The following is an 18,853-nucleotide window of genomic DNA, read 5'->3' on the forward strand; positions in this document are numbered from 1 at the left end:
GAGCCGGAAGAAGGTGATGGAGATGCGGGAACTGTCCTCCGAGCTCTGTGGGGAGGGGGGTCAGGGCACCCCAAAACCCCTGCACAGCCCCCCCAAAACTCCCCCGGCTGGGACACCTCCCCGTACCTCACCAACGTGTCCCCGTTCTGTGACAGATGTGATGATGGAGATGGAGATGATGGAGACAGACAGATGGACATGAGGACATGGACGGGGAGAGACCCAGACATCCAGGACTGCCCCAAAACACCAACCTCCCCCGAGCCAGGGGATGAGGAGGGCGACTCACGTTGACCTCAGTGACGGCAATGTCCACCACGCTGCCCACCACGATGAGGGCATCAAAAGTGTTCCAGGCGTCACAGAAGTAATGCTGGGGAAGGGGAGGTGGTGAGGACCCTCTGTCCTGTGGACCTCCCCTTGTGTGACCCCCCATGTGACACCCCCTGCCTTGTGTGACCCCCGGTGTGACACCCCTGCCTTGTGTGACCCCCGTGTGACACCCCCACTGTGTGACCCTCTGTGTGTGTGACCCCCGGTGTGACACCCCCTGCCTTGTGTGACCCCCCATGTGACACCCCCTTGTGTGACCCCCCGTGTGGCACCCCCTGCCTTGTGTGACCCCTGGTGTGACACCCCCTGCCTTGTGTCACCCCTGGTGTGACACCCCCTGCCTTGTGTGACTCCCCATGTGACACCCCCCATTGTGTGACCCCCCGTGTGGCAACCCCCCCTTGTGTGAGCCCCGGTGTGACACCCCCCTTGTGTGACCCCGTATGTGACACCCCCTGCCTTGTGTGTGACACCCCGCCTTGTGTGACCCCCGGTGTGACACCCCCCGGCGTACCCGGGGTTTGAAGGCGATGATCTTGAGCACCATCTCCACGGTGAAGAGCCCCGTGAACACCATGTTGAGCAGGTCCATCACGTAGTTGAAGGGCTTCGACTGCTCGTAGTGCTGGGGGGGGGGGGGGGGGACACGGGGGTCTGGCACCGTCCCCTCCCTCTGTGACCCCCCGGTCCCCCAGGTGTCCCCCCACCTGCACAGCCAGCGCGATGGTGTTGAGCAGGATGAGGACGAACATGATGTACTCGAAGGCAGTGGAGTTGACCATGGCCCACACGCGGTACTGGGTGCGGTTCTTGGGGATGTAACGGCGCAGTGGCTGCGCCTTCAGCGCGTACTCCACACACTGCCGCTGCGGGGACAGGGGACAGCGTGGGGACACGGCCACCCCACTGCCGCTGCGGGGACAGGGGACAGTGTGGGGACACGGCCACCCCCACTGCCACCCCACACACTGCCGCTGCGGGGACAGGGGACAGCGTGGGGACACGGCCACCCCACTGCCGCTGCGGGGACAGGAGACAGCGTGGGGACACGGGCCACCCCACTGCCGCTGCGGGGACAGGGGACAGCGTGGGGACACGGCCACCCCACTGCCACCCCACACACTGCCGCTGCGGGGACAGGGGACAGCGTGGGGACACGGCCACCCCACTGCCACCCCACACACTGCCGCTGTGGGGGACAGGGGACAGCGTGGGGACACGGCCACCCCACTGCCACTGTGGGGGACAGGAGACAGCGTGGGGACACGGACACCCCACTGCCACCCCACACACTGCCACTGCGGGACAGGGGACAGCGTGGGGACACAGCCCCCCCCACTGCCACTGCGGGGACAGGGGAGAGGGTGGGGGACAGCGTGGGGACATGGCTACCCCACACAATGCCACTGCGGGGACAGGGGACAGCGTGGGGACACCACGGGGACATGGCACCCCCACACACTGCCGCTGCAGGGACGGGACAGCGTGGGGACATGGCCACCCCCACTGCCACCCCACACACTGCCACTGTTGGGGACAGTGGGATGGCAAAGGGGACACTGCAGGGACACGGCCACCCCGCTTCCTCACCAGCCACTGGCTGCAGGGACACCCTGATGGCATGGGGACACCATGGGGACACCATGGGGCCGCCCCACTGCCCCACTCTGCACTGTTGCTGTGGGAACATGGCGATGGCATGGGCACATGGTGGGGACATTGTGGGGACACTGTGGGGGACACTGTCACTGCCCTGCCACACCACGGATTGTCCCTGCACTGCTGCCGTGGGGACATGGGGCTGGCACGGGGACACCACAGGGCCACAGGGACACCACAGAGCCAAGGGGGACACCACAGGGCCATGGGGACATCACAGAGACAAGGGGGACACCACAGGGCCAAGGGGACACCACCGGGCCATGGGGACACCACAGAGACAAGGGGACACCCAGGGCCATGGTGACACCGCAGGGCCATGGGGACACCACAGGTCCATGGGGACATCACAGGGCCATGGGGACACCACAGGGCCATGGGGACACCATAGGGCCAAGGGGACACCATAGGGCCATGGGCACATCACAGAGCCAAGGGGACACCCAGGGCCACGGTGACACTGCAGGGCCATGGGGACATCACAGAGCCAAGGGGACACCACGGGGCCGTGTCCCCGTACCTGGTTTTTGTCCAGCTCGCAGTTGCGGTACTCGCTCTCGCCCTGTGCGCGGAAGGTGATGATGACGAAGCCCACGAAGATGTTCATCATGAAGAAGGCAATGACGATGATGTAGACGATGAAGAAGATGGAGATCTCCACGCGGTAGTTGTAGATGGGCCCCTGGTTCTCGGCGTTGGCGTCGATGGCCTTGTACAGCAGCCTGGGGGGACACGGGGTTGGGGCGCGTCCCCGCGGGGGTGGCGGCGGCCCCGAGCCCGCCCCGGGACTCACGCGGGCCACCCCTCGAAGGTGGACACGGTGAACAGGGCCATCATCCCCGCCAGGACGTTGTCGAAGTTGAAGTCGCTGTTGAGCCAGAGGCGCTCCCGCACCGACGGGTGGGACACATCCCCGTCCTTGTACACCAGGAACGTCCCCCTGGGACAGGGACACCGGGACAGCGAGGGTGAGACACCCCCCTGGACACTGCCACTGACTGGGGGGCCACAGGGACACCACAGGGAGCAACAGCGGGACCCCACGGGGACACAGGGACACTACGGGGTCACAGGGACAGCAGTGTGAGACCCCAGTGGGACACTGGCACCTGTGGGTGGGACACGGCCCCACCCTTTACACCGGGAACATCCCCTGTGGGGGCAACACAGGGACAGTGATGGTGAGACCCCAATGGGACACTGCCACCAGGAGGGGGTGGGACACCATGGGGACACCAGCGGGGCGGGTCGGGGTCAGGATCTGAGGTGTAGAGGTCAGTTTGGAGTGTGGGGTCAGTTTTTGGGGGGACACTCACTTGCACTCCCCTGGCGTGTGCTTGGCCTCATCAGTGCAGCTGTAGAACTTGCCCTGGGGGGGGTCGGGGGGTCAGGGGCACCCTCGGCTCCCCGGGGGGGTGGGGACCCCTCGGGGGGCTTGGGGACCCCTCAGGGGGGTGGCACCCCCGGGGTCAGGGCCCCACCTTGAAGAGCTGCACCCCGATGCAGGCGAACATGAACTGCAGCAGCGTGGTGACGATCATGATGTTCCCGATGGTGCGGATGGCCACGAACACGCACTGCACCACGTGCTGGGGACAGGGACAGTGTCACTGGGGCAGGGGGACACCACGGGGTGGGGACAGGGACAGGGACAGTGTCACTGGGGCAGGGGGACACCACGTGCTGGGGACAGGGACAGGGACAGTGTCACTGGGGCAGGGACTGGGGCAGGGGGACACCACGTGCTGGGGACAGGGACAGTGTCACTGGGGCAGGGACAGGGACAGGGGTGTCACTGGGGCAGGGGACACCACGTGCTGGGGACAGGGACAGTGTCACCAGGGCAGGGGACAGGGATGTCACTGGGACATGCGGACAACAGGGATGCTGGGGACACAGGACATGGGGACAACAAGGACAGTGGGACGCTGGGACATTGGAACAAGTGGGACACCGAGGCCACTGTGTGCTGGGGACACCTGTGACACCGCTGCCTCGGGACATCGTGGGCACAGGGACAATGGAGACCCCTGTGCCACCAACAGCACGGCATGCTGGGGCCCCAGTGCTCCCAGTCCCACCAGTACAGCCAGTGTCCCAGCCTCCAGCCCGCTGTGGCCACTGCTGGGAGGATGCCCCCTCCCAGTGCTCCTAGTGCCCCCAGTGCCTCCCAGTGCTCCCAGTTGCCCACCTTGAGGCCCTTGGCCCGGTTGATGGCTCGCAGTGGTCGCAGGACGCGCAGGACCCGCAGGATCTTCACCACCGAGATGGCGCTGGAGCTGCCAGAGAACACACCAGTGGTCCCAGTAAGTTCCCCAGTGCCCCCCAGTAACGCCCCCAGTGCCTCCAGCAGCGCTTCCACTGTTTTCTAGCATCCCCAGCAATGGTCCCAGTGCCCCCAGTGACGTTCCTCGTACTCTCCCAGTGCCCCCAGTGTCAAGCCTAGCCCCTCCCAGTGACCCCCAGTGCCCCCAGCAGCGCTCCCAGTGCTCCCAGTTGCCCCCAGCTCACTGCATGCCGAAGGAGATGAGGGAGACGCCGACCACCAGCAGGTCCAGGAGGTTGAACCAGTTGCGGAGGAAGGAGCCTTTGTGCAGGAAGGCGCCGAACACGGTCATCTGCGGGAGGCCGTGAGCCTCGAGCTGTCCCCCTGTCCCTGGGGACCCCCCGAACCCCGGGAACCCCCCAAACCTTGGGGATCCCACCCAAAACCCTGGGAACACCACCGAACCCTGGAACCCCCACAAACCCCGGGAACACCCCCAAACCCTGGGAACATCCCAAAACCCTGGGAACACCCCCAAACCCCGGGAACCCCCACAAACCCCGGGGAACCCCAAAACCCTGGGAACACCCCCAGACCTCGGGAACCCCCACAAACCCCGGGGACCCCTCCCAAAACCCTGGGAACATCCCTGAACCCTGGGGATCCCTCCCAAAACCCTGGGAACGCCCCCGAACCCCGGGAACCCCCAAAAACCCCGGGAACACCCCCAAACCCTGGGGAACCCCAAAGCCCCTGGAACCCCCCCAAACCCTGGGAACCTGCCAAAACCCTGGGGACCCCTCCAAACCGGAGGGACCCCCCTGTCAATGGGGACACCCCAAACCCTGGGGAACCCCCCCAAACCCCAGGAACCCCCTCACAAAACCCTTGGGACACCCCAAACCCCAGGAATCCTCCCCCCCCAAACCCTGGGAACACCTCCAAAACCCCGGGAACCCCTCCCGAACCCCTGGGGACACCCCAAACCCCGGGAATCCCCCCCAAACCCTGGGAACCCCCACCCCAAACCCCGCAGACCCGCCCGTACCTTGAGCAAGATCTCCACGGTGAAGATGGAGGTGAAGGCGTAGTCGAAGTAGCCCAGGATCTGGGGGGGATGGGGAGGGGGCAACGGGGTGACCCCGACCCCTCTCAAACCCCCCCGACCCCCCCAACCTCCCGGGACCCCCCCAAACACTCCCAGCCCCCCCATTTCTGCCCCCCAACTCCGGGTGAGAGGATCCCGCGTCCCACACGGTTACGGGGTGAATTCCCCCCCACATCCCCCCAGTTCCCCCAGTCCCTCCCAGTTTGCCCAGTGTGCCCAGTAGCCCACGTGGTTGCGGGGCGAGTGGGCGCGCACGGGGTCCTCCGCGGCCAGGGAGACGCTGCTGAGGATGATGAAGACGAGGATGAGGTTGGTGAAGATGTGGTGGTTGATCAGGGCGTGGCACTTCACCCGCAGCCTGCGCCGGGCACACGTCAGCTCCCAGTGCTCCCAGTGCCCCCAGTGCTCCCAGTCCCCCCCAGTTTGTGTCCCCAGTCCCAGTGTTCCCAGTGCTCCCAGTCCCCCCAGCCCTCCAGTGCTCCCAACCCCTCCAGGCCTCCAGTCAGTGCCGATGTTCCCAGTGCTCCCAGTGCCCCCAGCCCTCCAGCCCCAGTGCTCCCAGTGCCAGCATTGCTCTTAGTGTCTCCAGTGCTCCCAGTCCCTCAGTGCTCACAGCCCCAGTGCTCCCAGCGCTTCCAGTTTGTCCCCAGTGACACATTGTTCTTTATGTCCCCAGTCCCAGTGCTCTCAGTTTCAATCCCAGTGCTCCCAGCCGTCCAGTCCCAGTGCTCCCAGTCCCTCCAGTTTATGTCCCCAGTCTCCCATTATTCTCAGGGCCTCAAGCACCAGTGCCCCCAGTGCCCCCAGTGCCCCCAGTGCCACTCACGGGTTGGTGCTGCTCAGCAGGAAGAAGGCGCTGCCCTCGGGAATCGGGGTCACCTTGGGCTTGGGGGGCTCCTCCAGGGACTCCAGCCGGGCCCTCCCCAGTCTGTCACCCTCCCCCCCGGCCTCCTCGTCACCTGCGAGGGCCCCCCCGTGTCCGAGCAGTGTCACACTCCCCCCACCAGGGACCCCCCCGTGTCCGGGCAGTGTCACACCCCCCCCCCCAGGGACCCCCCGTGTCCGAGCAGTGTCACACCCCCCCCCCAGGGACCCCCCCGTGTCCGAGCAGTGTCACACCAACCCCCCCTCAGGGCCCCCCCGTGTCCGAGCAGTGTCACACCAACCCCCCCTCAGGGCCCCCCCGTGTCCGGGCAGTGTCACACCCCCCCCCCCAGGGACCCCCCGTGTCCGAGCAGTGTCACACCCCCCCCCCAGGGCCCCCCCGTGTCCGGGCAGTGTCACACCCCCCCCCCCAGGGACCCCCCCGTGTCCGAGCAGTGTCACACCAACCCCCCCTCAGGGCCCCCCCCGTGTCCGGGCAGTGTCACACCCCCCCCCCCAGGGACCCCCCGTGTCCGAGCAGTGTCACACTCCCCCCACCAGGGACCCCCCCGTGTCCGAGCAGTGTCACACTCCCCCCACCAGGGACCCCCCCGTGTCCGAGCAGTGTCACACCAACCCCCCCTCAGGGCCCCCCCGTGTCCGAGCAGTGTCACACCCCCCCCCAGGGACCCCCCCGTGTCCGGGCAGTGTCACCCCCCCCCCCCAGGGACCCCCCAGTGTCCGAGCAGTGTCACACCCCCCCCCAGGGACCCCCCGTGTCCGAGCAGTGTCACACCCCCCCCCAGGGCCCCCCCGTGTCCGGGCAGTGTCACACCAACCCCCCCTCAGGGCCCCCCCCCTGTCCGGGCAGTGTCACACCCCCCCCCAGGGACCCCCCGTGTCCGAGCAGTGTCACACCCCCCCCCCAGGGCCCCCCCGTGTCCGAGCAGTGTCACACCCCCCCCCAGGGACCCCCCGTGTCCGGGCAGTGTCACACCCCCCAGGGCCCCCCCCGTGTCCGAGCAGTGTCACACCCCCCAGGGCCCCCCCCCGTGTCCGGGCAGTGTCACACCAACCCCCCCTCAGGGACCCCCCGTGTCCGGGCAGTGTCACACCCCCCAGGGCCCCCCCGTGTCCGAGCAGTGTCACACCCCCCCCCCCAGGGACCCCCCCGTGTCCGAGCAGTGTCACATCCCCCCCCAGGGCCCCCCCCCGTGTCCGGGCAGTGTCACACCCCCCCCCCCAGGGACCCCCCTGTGTCCGGGCAGTGTCACCCCCTTTCAGGACTCCCATGTCATGTCCCTGTCACCTCCCCAGGGACCCCCCCATGTTCAAGGACTGTCACCCGCCAGGGCCCCTCCATGTCCCGCCACTGTCACCTCCCCAGGGACCCCCCAGTCCAGGCACTGCCACCCCCCTCAGGGGACCCCACGTCACGTCACTGTCACCGTCCCCGGGACCCTGATGTTCAAGGACTGTCACACCCCCCCTTCCAGGGACCCCCACATCAGGGCACTGCCACCCCCCAGCGCCCCCTGATGTCTGCGCAGGTGGCACTCACCTTCCTCACTCCCTTCCTCCTCCTCCTCCTCCTCCTCGGGCTGATCCCCCTCAACCTGGGCAGGGGAGGGGGAGGGGTGGGGGCCGTGCACGCTCGGGGGGGAGGGAGGGACCCCGCCAGGACCCCCCAGTGACACCCAGCCCCCCGGGACCCCCCAGTGACACCCAGCCCCCCGGGACCCCCCCTCACCTTCACCACCACGTCCTGGCTGTCTGTCCCTGCTTCCGCCTCCCCGGCCTTGTCCCTGGGTGGGAGGAAAGGGGGGCTCAGCCAAGGGGTCCCGGGGGTCGGGTACCCCCCAGGGGACCCGGGGCCTGGGTGCCCCCCCCCTCGTCACCCCCAAAAGGGCCCCAGGGGTCCGGGCTCACTTCTTGTCCCCCCCCGAGTTGATGTTGTCACCGTCCGCCAGGTTGTCCACGGCGATGGCCAAGAAGACGTTGAGGAGGATGTCTGAGGGGAGGGAAGGGTTCACCAGTGCTCCCAGTATCCTCCCAGTATCCTCCCAGTATCCTTCCAGCATCCCCCAACATCCTCCCAGTGCCCCCACTCTCCCTTTCTTATTCCCAACCCCGCTGTGTCCTACCCCAGCTCCCCAGTTACCCTTTGACCTATTCCCAGTTCCCCAGTTCCCTGCTCCCAGTGCTCCCAGTCCCCCCAGTTCTCCCAGTGCTTCCAGTGCTCCCACTGCCTCCCAGTGCCCCCAGTGCTCCCAGCGCCCCCAGTGCTCCCAGTCCCCCCAGTTCTCCCAGTGCTTCCAGTGCTCCCAGTCCCCCCAGTTCTCCCAGTGCTCCCGGAGCCCCCAGTGCTCCCAGTCCTCCCAGTGCCTCCCGTGCACCCAGTCTGTCCCAGCACCCCCAGTGCTCCCAGTGCTCCCAGTCCCCCCAGTTCTCCCAGTGCTTCCAGTGCACCCAGTGCCCCCAGTGCTCCCAGTCTGTCCCAGTGCTCCCAGTGTCCCCAGTGCCCACGCACAGTTGCCGCAGATGAAGAGGATGACGAAGTAGACGCAGACGAGCATCCCGGGGAACACGGGGCCACCGTAGGCCATGATCCCGTCGTACATCACCGCGTTCCAGTCCTCCCCCGTCAGGATCTGCGGGGTTTGGGGGGTCCCCAAACACCAGGGGCACCCCAAAACCTCAGTGCCACCCCCACCAGTGCTCCCAGTACACCGCTGCCTCCCCGTTCTGAGTGCGCAGCGTCGCCCCGGAGCGGCTACAGGGTGGTGATGGGATGGTTTGAGGGAGGCTCGTGGGTTTTGGGGTCTCCTCACAGGTTTAGGGGAGCCACGAGATTTCAAGGCCCCCCTCAGGTGCTGCGATCTCTCGCAGCTTTCAGGGCCTCCCACAGATTCTGGGGTTCCCCATAGTTTCCGGGTCTCCTCAGAGGTTTAGGGTCCCCCATGCATTTTGGGGTTCTCCCCACAACCTTCAGAGCCTCCCACGGGTTTCAGGGACCCCCTGCAGGTTTTGGGGTCTCCCCGTGGGATTTGAGGTTTCCCCCAGGTCTCGGGGTACCTGGAACACGGTGAGCAGGGCCTGCGGGAAGGTGTCGAAGGTGCTGCGCTTGGTCTGGGTCTCGTCGAAGCTGAAGCGGCCCCCGAAGAGCTGCATGCCCAGGAGCGCGAAGATGATGATGAAGAGGAAGAGCAGCAGCAGCAGCGAGGCGATGGATTTCATGGAGTTCAGCAGCGACCCCACCAGGTTGCTCAGCGACGCCCAGTGCCTGTGGGACGCGGGGGTTACTGGGAGCACTGGGAAGGGCTGGACGGACAGTGCAGAGCCAACACCTGGTGGAGCTGGCCCAGGGACTGTGGTTACTGGGAGCACTGGGAGCACTGGGAAGGGCTGGATGGACAGTGCAGAGCCAACAGCCAGTGGTGGGGGGTGTTGCAGCATTGGGGTGTCACCAATTTGGGACATCACAGCATCAGGACATCGCTGCCTTGGGACATCGGGGTGTGGCGGATTTGGGGCATTGCAGGGTTGGGACATTGGGGTGCTGGTGCATCGGGGTGTCCCTGTGTTGGGTCATTGCGGTGCTGGGACACTGGGGTGTCCCGGTGCTGGGTCACTGAGGTGCTGGGGCACTGGGGTGTCCCTGTGTTGGGTCATTGAGCTGCTGGGGCACTGGGGTGTCCCGCTGCTGGGTCATTGAGGTGCTGGGACACTGGGGTGTCCCGGTGCTGGGTCACTGCGGTGCTGGGGCACTGGGGTGTCCCGCTGCTGGGTCACTGAGGTGCTGGGGCACTGGGGTGTCCCGGTGCTGGCTCATTGAGGTGCTGGGGCACTGGGGTGTCCCGGTGCTGGCTCATTGAGGTGCTGGGACACTGGGGTGTCCCGGTGCTGGCTCATTGAGGTGCTGGGACACTGGGGTGTCCCGGTGCTGGCTCATTGCGGTGCTGGGACACTGGGGTGTCCCGCTGCTGGGACTCTGCGGTGCTGGGACACTGCGCTGTCCCCGCTGTCCCCGCGGTGCCCCTCACCGGGTGACCTTGAAGACGCGCAGCAGGCGCACGCAGCGCAGCACGGAGATGCCGAGCGGCTCCATGGCCCCGCGCTCCACCAGCGCGGTCTCCAGCACGCCGCCGCACACCACGAAGCAGTCGAAGCGGTTGAAGAAGCTCGCGAAGTAGCACGAGGGGCCCAGCGCGTAGAGCTTCAGCAGCATCTCGGCGCCGAACAGCGACAGCAGCGCCTTGTTCGCGTACGCTGCGGGGGTCACCGGGGGGGACAGAGCCGAGTGACCGCCCGGGCGAGGGTCACGCCTGGAGGGTGGTGGGGAAACACCACGAGCAGGACGGGCCCCCGAGCTCTGGGGGACTCGGGGAGCACCGGGGGATGGCAGGAGGGTGTCGGAGGGCATCGGGGGGTTTGGGGAGCACTGGGACGTTTGGGAGGCACTGGGGGGTGTTGAGGGGTTTGGAGGGCGCTGGGGGTTTGGGGTGCACTGGAGGCTTTGGGGGGCACTGGGAGGTTTGAGAGGCACTGGGGGGTTTGGGGAGCACTGGAGGGTGTCGGGGGTTACCTGGGGGTTTGGGGGGCGCTGGGGGTTCGGGGGGCACTGGAGGGTGTCGGGGGTTACCGGGGGGTTTGGGGTGCACTGGAGGCTTTGGGGGGCACTGGGAGGTGTCGGGGGTTACCGGGGGGTTTGGAGGGCGCTGGGGGTTCGGGGGGCGCTGAAGGGTGTTGGGGGGTACCGGGGGATTTGGGGGGGTACTAGAAGGCTTGAGAGGTACTGGAGGGTGTTGGGGGGCACTGGAGGGTTTGGGAGGCACTGGGGGATTTGGGGGGGCACTGGAGGGTGTCGGGGGGTTGGGGGGGACACTGGAGGGTTTGGGAGGCTCGGGGGGTTTGGGGGGCACTGGAGGGTGTCAGGGGGGTACCGGGGGTTTTGGGGGGGCACTAGGACGTTTGAGAGGCACTGGAGGGTTTGGGGGTCCCCGGGGGGTGCCGGGGCCGTACCCTGTGTCTCGGTGAGCCAGGGCGGCTGCCCGTGGTGCTCGGAGGCGATGGTCAGCGTGTTGAGGAACACGAGCAGCAGCACGGTCCAGTAGAACGACACGGACTTCACGGCCGCGCGGCAGCGCCGGCGCCACAGGCGGTTCAGGCGGCGCAGGCGGCGGCTGGGGGGCAGCGGTGGGGTTTGGGGGGCGGCGGTGGGGTTTGGGGGGCGGCGGTGGGGTTTGGGGGGCAGCGGTGGGGTTTGGGGGCAGCGGTGGGGTTTGGGGGACGACAGGGGGGGTTTGGGGGGGAGGCGGGGGGATTTTGGGGACACAGAGGAGGTGGGAGAGTGACAGAGACACCCCCCCCCGTCATGTGCGAGGAGGTGAAGGGTGTTCGAGTTGGAGGGACATGAGGGGTCGAGGGGGGATTTGGGGGAATTTGGGGTAGAGGAGGTCGAGGGGGTGTTTTGGGGAACGTGGACGAATTGGGGGTACAGGGCGGTGGGAGGGGGTGGAGGATTTTGGGGACAGAGGGGAGGTGGGGGGGGTGAGAGAGATCCCGTCAGGTGGGAGGGGTTGGGAGGCTTTATGGGGGCCCCAGTGCGGCCCCCCCCTCTTTTTTTCCATCTCGCCCCCCCCTTCTTCTCCCCACTCACCAGAATTTGGTCTTTGCAATTTTGCCCCTGGAGAGAGAAAAACAGTTACCCAAAAACGTGGGGATTTTGGGGGAGTCCCTTGGCCATGGGGGGATATCTGGGGGGGCTTTATAGGGGTGCTGGGTCAGATTTGGGTGGGTGGGCTTAGAGGATCTCTGGGGCTGGGGGGGGTTGAGATACCTGGGGGTGGTCACAGGGGTGCTGGGGTCAGTTTTGGGGTCCTAGGGGAGTATGGGGGGTCCTTGGGGCTATGGAGGGGTCCCAGAGGGCTTTGAGGTGCTGTGGGGGGTCAGTTCTGGGGTCTCAGGGGGCATCTGGGGCGGGGTCCCTCGTGCTATGGGTGGTATTGGGGCCTATCAGGGAGCTATGGGAGGGTCCCAAATTGTTCTGAGGTGCTGTAGGTGTCGGGTTTGGGGGTCCTAGAGGGGTCCCGGGGATCCGTGGGGTGTCGTGGGGATCTGTGGGGTGTTCCTGGGGCTGTGGGGGGATCCCGAGGGCCCTGGCAGAGCCGGGGGTCCCGTGCCCCGCTGGGCTCACAGGCAGCGGTCGCAGGCGGTCGGCGGTGCCTCCTCCTCCCCCACGGTCTCCGTGTTCACCGAGGTGGTCTCGCTGCCCGGGAGGCTCGCTGGGGTGGGGGCACAGGTCAGCCCGGGGCTTTGGGGGCACCCGGACCGGGCGGTTTGGGATGTCTGGGTTCAGCGAATTTGAGGGTGCCCAGCCCAGGGAATTCAGGGTGCCCAGGTTCAGAGAATTTGGGGTGTTCAGGTAATTTGGGGTGTCTGGGTTTAGGGAGATCAGGGTGCCTAGGTCCAGGGAATTTGGGGTGCCCAGCCCCGGGGGATTTGGGATGTCTGGGTTCAGCGAATTTGGGGTGTCCAGGTCCAGGGAATTTTGGGTGCCCTGGTTCAGAGAATTTGGGGTGCCCAGGTCCTGGGGATTTGGGATGCCCAGGTTCAGGGAATTTGGGGATGCCCAGTCCAGGGAGTTCAGGTTGCCCGGCTCTGGGGGGTTTGGGGTGCCCTGGGGGTTCAGGGAATTTGGGGTGCCCAGGTCCAGGGAATTCGGGGTGCCTGGGTTCAGAGACTTTGGGATATCTGTATTCAGGGAATTTGGGGTGCCCCAGGGGTTCAGGGAATTTGGGGTACCCCATTCTGGGGGATTCGGGGTGCCCCGGGGGTACCGTGGGTGTCGGTGGAGTGACTTGCGTGGCGCAGCCACTTCAGCCGCGGCTTCCGCTTCCCCATCAGGTCCTCGGCGGTCAGGCCTGGGGGAAAGGGGGGGTCACGGAGCTTTGGGGGGCTCAGGACTTGGCAGGCCCCCCGTAGCTGCCCCCCAGCCCCACTCACGGTGCTTCTCGTGCTCCCCCTCTTCCTCGTCGCCCTCCAGGTCCTCGGCCTGGGTGATCCAGTCCATGTAGCCCCGCAGGTCCTCCTCCAGCTGCTGCTTCTCCCGCAGCTTCTGGAAGTCCCCGCGGGCCTTGGCCTTCTCTCGCTCCTTGGAGAATTCCCTGGGGGGGGACAGGCGTGACCCCAAACACGCCAAGGACACGGCTCTTGCCCCACTGTTGACTCCACTGAGGGCTCCTCACCCGCTCAGCACCCCCAGCACCAGGTTGAGGACGAAGAAGGAGCCGAAGATGACGAGGCTGACGAAGTAAATCCAGGGCAGCTCGTGGCCCATCGCGTCCTGCATCTGTGGGGAGAGATTTGGGGTGATGGGGGGGACCCCAAATCCCTCCTCAGGTGAGGCCAGTAACACCCAGCAGAGAGGTTTGGGGGTTTGCCCTGTCGAGGTTTGGGGAGGGTTTGAGGGGCTCAGGGATGTGTGTGAGGATTTGGGGGAGCTCAGGGAGGGGTTATGAGGATTTGGGGGGCTCGGGGGTCTCACCAGTACAGCACATCTGTCCAGCCCTCCCTGGTGATGCACTGGGTTTGGGAGGGCTCAGGAAGGGCTTGTGAGGATTCTGGGGTCTCGGGGATGTGTGTGAGGACTTAGGGGGGCTCAGGGTGGCTGTGAGGACTTAGGGGGAGCTCAGGGATGTGTATGAAGATTTTGGGGGCCTCTGGGAGGGGTGGTGAGGATTCGGGGGGCTCGGGGGTCTCACCCAGTACAGCACATCGGTCCAGCCCTCCATGGTGATGCACTGGAACACGGTGAGCATGGCGAAGAAGAAGTTGTCGAAGTTGGTGATGCCGCCGTTGGGGCCCTCCCAGCGGCCCCGGCACTCGGTGTTGTTCTGCAGGCAGGCGCGGCCGTGCCCCGAGAAGGCGCAGGGAGAGGGATCGTCCTCCGACTCCAGGTCTGGGGGCAGGAGACAACGGGCCCTGGTGACAGCTCCGGGCTGGCTGTCCCCTCTCACTGCCCTCACATGGCTCCGGTCCCCGCTGCTGGCGCTTGTGCCCACTGACAGCTCCTGTCCCCACTGCCCACTCTTGTCCCTCCTGACAACTCACACCCCTGAGTTACTGTCCCAGGGGTGTGTTGGGAGCCCCAGAATCCTGCTGGGGTGTCCTGGGGGGTGCTCAGGGAATTTAGGGGGGGTCTTGGTGTTTTAAGGAGTCCCAGAACCCTGCTGGGGTGTTCCTGAGGGATCCTGGTCCCTGGGCTGGAGGGGGTCTCAGGGAATTCAGGGGGGGGGGTCTCAGCGTGGGGTGTCCCTGGGGGATCCTCAGGGCTGGGGGGGCGTCTCAGGGGCTTTAGGGAGGTCTCAGTGTGGGGTGTCCCTGAGGGATCCTGGTCCCTGGGCTGGAGGGCGTCTCAGGGAATTTAGGGGCGTCTCAGTGTGTTAAGGAGCCCAGAACCCTGCTGGGGTGTCCCGGAGGGGTGCTCAGGGAATTTAGGGGGGGTCTCAGTGTGGGGTGTCCCTGGGGGATCCTCAGTGCTGGGGGGGTCTCAGGGGCTTTAAGGGGGTCTCAGTGTGTTAAGGAGCCCAGAACCCTGCTGGGGTGTCCCTGGGGGGAGCCCTCATTGCTGGGGGGGTCCTCAGGGAATTTAGGGGGGGGTCTCAGTGTGGGGTGTCCCTGGGGAATCCCCGTCCCTGGGCTGGGGCACCTGAGAGCACTGAGGGACTCCTGGGGGGTCCCTGACGCTGGGGGCATCCCGGGGCTGGGGGGACACGCAGGGTGACCCCCCCGGCCCTACCCGAGCTGATGAAGAAGCAGGAGGGTGACCCCCGGCCCTACCCGAGCCGATGAAGAAGCAGGTCTTGTGCATGCGGCCGATGAAGAGCTCGAGGCCGATGATGGCGTAGATGATGATGACGAAGAGCACGAGCAGCGCGATGTGCAGCAGCGGCACCATCGCCTTCATGATGGAGTTGAGCACGATGTGGAGGCCTGGGGGGGCACGGGGAGGGGTTGGCAGGAGGCTGGGGTGACCCCAAACCCCCCCGCTCCCCCCCAGGGTCTCACTGGGGACGCCGGAGACGAGGCGCAGCGGCCGCAGCACGCGGAAGGCGCGCAGGGCCTTGACGTCGAAGCCGCCCGGCTTCCCGCTCATGTGGTGGGCATCGCCCGGCTTGTGGGACACCTGCTCCAGGATCACGCTGAACAGCCTGGGGGGACACCGGGGGTCACACAGCTCCGTCCCCCCCCCGCTGTCCCCGTCCCTGGAACCCCCCTCACCCCACGATGACGATGACGAAGTCGAGCAGGTTCCAGCCGTTGCGGATGTAGGCGCTGGGGTGCAGCACCAGCCCGTAGGCGATGATCTTCAGGAACGTCTCCACCGTGAAGATGATGAGGAACACGTACTCCACCTGCTCCTGGGGGGGCACGGCGGGCAGGGTCAGCACCCCCTGCTCCAGGGGCGCACGGGGTCACCAGCCCCGCCCAGTGTCCCCTTCCCCTCTTGGGGACCCCCCTACCCTGACACCCTGACCCCTTCTCCAGGAGGACATTCCGGGACACCTCCGCCCCCCATCACTCACAGTGTCCCCTTTCCTGGGGATCAGGGACATTTGAAACCCCTCAGGGACCCCCCCACCCCTTCCAGCATCCCCTGGGGTCGGGAATGTTTGGGGATCCCCCTCCCAGCATCCCCTTCTCCTGAGGGACAAGGGACAGCGATGTTTGTCCCTTTTTGGGGACAAGAGACAGAGACACTTGGGAAACCCCCTGCATCCCCTTCCTTTTGGGGACAAGGACACTCGGGAACCCCACCAGCCCCCCCCACACCTCCCAGTGTCCCCTTCCCCTGGGTATAAGGGACAGGAACACTTCGGGACCTCCCCTGGCCCTGCACCCCCTCAGCTTTCCCTTTGCCCGTGGACAAGGACATTTGGGGACACCCCTGACACCCCCCCGGAGTCCCCTCCCTTTGGGTGTCCAGGCACAGAGATATTCGGGGGGGTGTCCTGCCCCAGTGCCTCCTCCCTCGGGGTGACAAGGGACATTTGGGCCCCCTCCAGCCCCCTCCCAGTGTCCCCTTTGTGGGTGACTGGGGCGGCTCAGCCGGGATTAGGCCCCCGCGGCTCCCCCGGCGCCGGCAAAGCGGATTAAGGCAGCGGCACGGGCGTGTGCCAAGGGACACGTGTGACACAGGGACACCCCTGTCCCCACAGCCCCCGACACCCCACAGTGCCACCCCCGGCGCCTCCAGACCCCCCAAAGTGTCACCCCCCACCCCCCAGCCCAGTCCCGGGTGGATCTCAGTGCTGGGGTGGAACCCCCCTTTCCCAGCGTTCTCCCAGCACCCAACTGGGACCGGTGGGGGGGGGGGGGGGGGGCTCCCCCCTTTCTGGGGGTCTGGGGGCTCTCACCAGGTTGTGGTTGGAGGTGTTGGAGTCATCCTCAGGGAAGGGGATGTAGACCCCCAGGGCCACGCAGTTGGCGAAGATGGTGGCGAGGATGAGGATGTCGAAGGGCCTGGGGGGAAGGGGGGCAGCAGGTGGGGGGGGACCCCAAGGCCCCCCAGACCCCCCGAGCCCCCCACTCACTTCCACTCCACGATGCTGATAGTGCCCCCCCCAGACCCCCCGAGCCCCCCACTCACTTCCACTCCACGATGCTGATGGGGCCCCCCAGACCCCCCGAGCCCCCCACTCACTTCCACTCCACGATGCTGATGGCCGCCCGGCGGATGGGGTTGTTGAGGCGGAGGCAGAAGAGGGCGCGGGGGGAGCGATGGACGCCCCCGGTGCCCCCCTGGCCCTTGTGCTTGGGGTGGGGGGGGCGGCGCTGCCGCTGCCCCGGGGGGGTCCCCCCGCCCGCCCCCCCCCCGGCGCCGTCGCTGGACCCCCAGCCCAGGGGCTGCCCCATGGCCTCGGCCAAGGGGGGCAGCTCCTTGGGGCGGCCTGGGGAGGGGAACGGGGGGTCAGGAGTGGGTAGGGAACCCCCCCCCCAAGCCTTTCGGGACCCCCACAAACCCTCCTGCCCCCCCCCAGGAGCCTGGGGCACCCCAGACGAACAGGGACCACGCCCGAACACCCCAATCCCATAGAGCAGAAACCCCTCCAAGTCCTTCTGGATCCCCCAAATCCCTCCTGTCCCCCCCGAATTCCTCCCGGACGCCCCCCAAATCTTCCTGGACATCCCCCCAACTCCCTCCAAGCCTGGGACCGCTTGGACACACAGTGACCACCCCTGAACACCCACATCCCATTGAGCCCCCCCAAACCTTCCTGGACACCCCCAAGCCCTCTGGACCTCGAAATCTTCCTGGACCCCCTACCCTGCAAACCCTTCCAACGCCGGGACCCCCAGACACGCAGTGACCATCCCTGAACCCCCATCCCATAGACCAGGGCCCCCCCAGGACACTCGGGCACCCCCCAAGCCCTCAGGGACCCCCCCCCCTTGAATCCTCACTTTTACCCAAGGCCCACCCAGGCCCCCCCCAGACTCACCCTCTCCGTTCTCCTCTGACTCCGACATGGTGGGGGGGTTTGGGGGTGTTTCTGGAGGGTTGGGGGCACCTATGGGGGTGTTTGCAAGGGTTTGGGGTATCCTAGGAAGGGGGGAGGGTGGTCCAACGGACTTTCACGGGGATTTGTGGGGTCTGTTGGGGTTTGGGAGCATCGAGAGGATGGATGGGGGGGTCGGGGGGGGTCAGGGGTGTTTAGGGGGGTTCAGGGGTGCTTAGGGGGGTTCGGGGAGTCTGTGGGCACCGGGGCTCTCCAAGGCCTCCCCAGGGCTCGTCCCTGCTCGTCCCTGCCAGGGATTAACGGGGATTAACGGGGGGGTGAGGGGGCAGCACTGCCCACGTGTCCGGGAACACTCGTGGGAGAGGTCGGGATTGGGAGTGAGGGGCTGGGGACAGAGTGAGGGGTCGGGGACAGAGTGCGGGGCTGGGGACAGAGTGAGGGGTCGGGGTCGCACCCGGGGCTGGGGACAGAGTGAGGGGCTGGGGACAGAGTGAGGGGTCGGGGACAGAGTGAGGGGTCGGGGTCACACCCGTGTGAGGGGCTGGGGACAGAGTGAGGGGTCGGGGTCACACCCATGAGGGGTCGGGAACAGGCGTGTGAGGGACGCGCTGCCACCACTGCTCCCCTCACATCCCACGGGTGTCACAGTGTCCCCAAACAGGCGCCGTTTCCCCCTCAGACCCTGCAGGTGCCACTTCCACGGAATGACAGAATTGCTCAGGTCAGAACAAACCCTCAAACCCATTGAGTCAGGGGGATGGGGAAGCAGAGGTTAAATGATTTACTAAGAAGTTCTTTGTTAGAAGCGATGCATCCCGCTTGCCCAACACTTACTGTGCCTACCAAAGCAGGATGAGAAGATAGGAAACTATTGATAAAGGGAAGGAATCTTGACCAGACATCCTGTTTTTAACCTAAAACTAGCTCAAACCAGTCTTGAAGTTTGGACTTAGCCCAGGGACATAAAGGGCACGCGCAGGGAGGAAAGGTGAAAAGTTCAGGATGAGGAAGACCCTTTACTTCATCTGAGGAAGACTTTTATTTCATCTCGGAGCCCCCTGCCCACGACCACCAGACAACACTGCGCAAGCACAATGCGGA

The 18,853-nt window shown here is 66.3% G+C and overlaps 1 protein-coding gene across 3 annotated transcripts in view; it reads right to left on the bottom strand.

The window, feature by feature from the left end:
• The window catches only part of CACNA1F (calcium voltage-gated channel subunit alpha1 F), a 24,107-nt gene extending 6,074 nt beyond the window's left edge, over positions 1-18,033 (bottom strand). For 2 of the 3 annotated variants that reach the window (XR_007201276.1, XM_048293160.1), the window contains exons 1-32: positions 17,735-18,028; positions 16,936-17,182; positions 16,649-16,754; positions 15,513-15,652; positions 15,300-15,442; positions 15,072-15,224; positions 13,994-14,190; positions 13,478-13,581; positions 13,236-13,396; positions 13,070-13,153; positions 12,427-12,514; positions 11,890-11,916; positions 11,253-11,413; positions 10,274-10,499; positions 9,306-9,513; positions 8,761-8,881; positions 8,160-8,241; positions 7,981-8,035; positions 7,792-7,846; positions 6,193-6,325; positions 5,595-5,724; positions 5,307-5,366; positions 4,504-4,610; positions 4,184-4,271; positions 3,474-3,581; positions 3,309-3,361; positions 2,786-2,932; positions 2,513-2,714; positions 1,041-1,199; positions 848-958; positions 290-373; positions 2-45 (exon numbers count right to left, since the gene is read on the bottom strand). Coding sequence is in view for 2 of the 3 variants with exons in the window: in XM_048293160.1 (XP_048149117.1) it covers positions 2-45; positions 290-373; positions 848-958; positions 1,041-1,199; positions 2,513-2,714; positions 2,786-2,932; positions 3,309-3,361; positions 3,474-3,581; positions 4,184-4,271; positions 4,504-4,610; positions 5,307-5,366; positions 5,595-5,724; positions 6,193-6,325; positions 7,792-7,846; positions 7,981-8,035; positions 8,160-8,241; positions 8,761-8,881; positions 9,306-9,513; positions 10,274-10,499; positions 11,253-11,413; positions 11,890-11,916; positions 12,427-12,514; positions 13,070-13,153; positions 13,236-13,396; positions 13,478-13,581; positions 13,994-14,190; positions 15,072-15,224; positions 15,300-15,442; positions 15,513-15,652; positions 16,649-16,754; positions 16,936-17,182; positions 17,735-17,762 (3,812 nt within the window). In the remaining variant the exon portion in view is untranslated. Of the gene's footprint in view, position 1; positions 46-289; positions 374-847; positions 959-1,040; positions 1,200-2,512; positions 2,715-2,785; positions 2,933-3,308; positions 3,362-3,473; positions 3,582-4,183; positions 4,272-4,503; positions 4,611-5,306; positions 5,367-5,594; positions 5,725-6,192; positions 6,326-7,791; positions 7,847-7,980; positions 8,036-8,159; positions 8,242-8,760; positions 8,882-9,305; positions 9,514-10,273; positions 10,500-11,252; positions 11,414-11,889; positions 11,917-12,426; positions 12,515-13,069; positions 13,154-13,235; positions 13,397-13,477; positions 13,582-13,993; positions 14,191-15,071; positions 15,225-15,299; positions 15,443-15,512; positions 15,653-16,648; positions 16,755-16,935; positions 17,183-17,734 lie in introns of all 3 variants that reach the window. The other variant, XM_048293161.1, reaches the window with a different exon arrangement.
• Between the last annotated feature and the right edge of the window lie 820 nt (positions 18,034-18,853).

This window comes from Corvus hawaiiensis, assembly GCF_020740725.1.
Source record: "Corvus hawaiiensis isolate bCorHaw1 chromosome 34 unlocalized genomic scaffold, bCorHaw1.pri.cur SUPER_34d, whole genome shotgun sequence".
In the NCBI taxonomy this organism is placed as follows: Eukaryota; Metazoa; Chordata; class Aves; order Passeriformes; family Corvidae; genus Corvus; species Corvus hawaiiensis.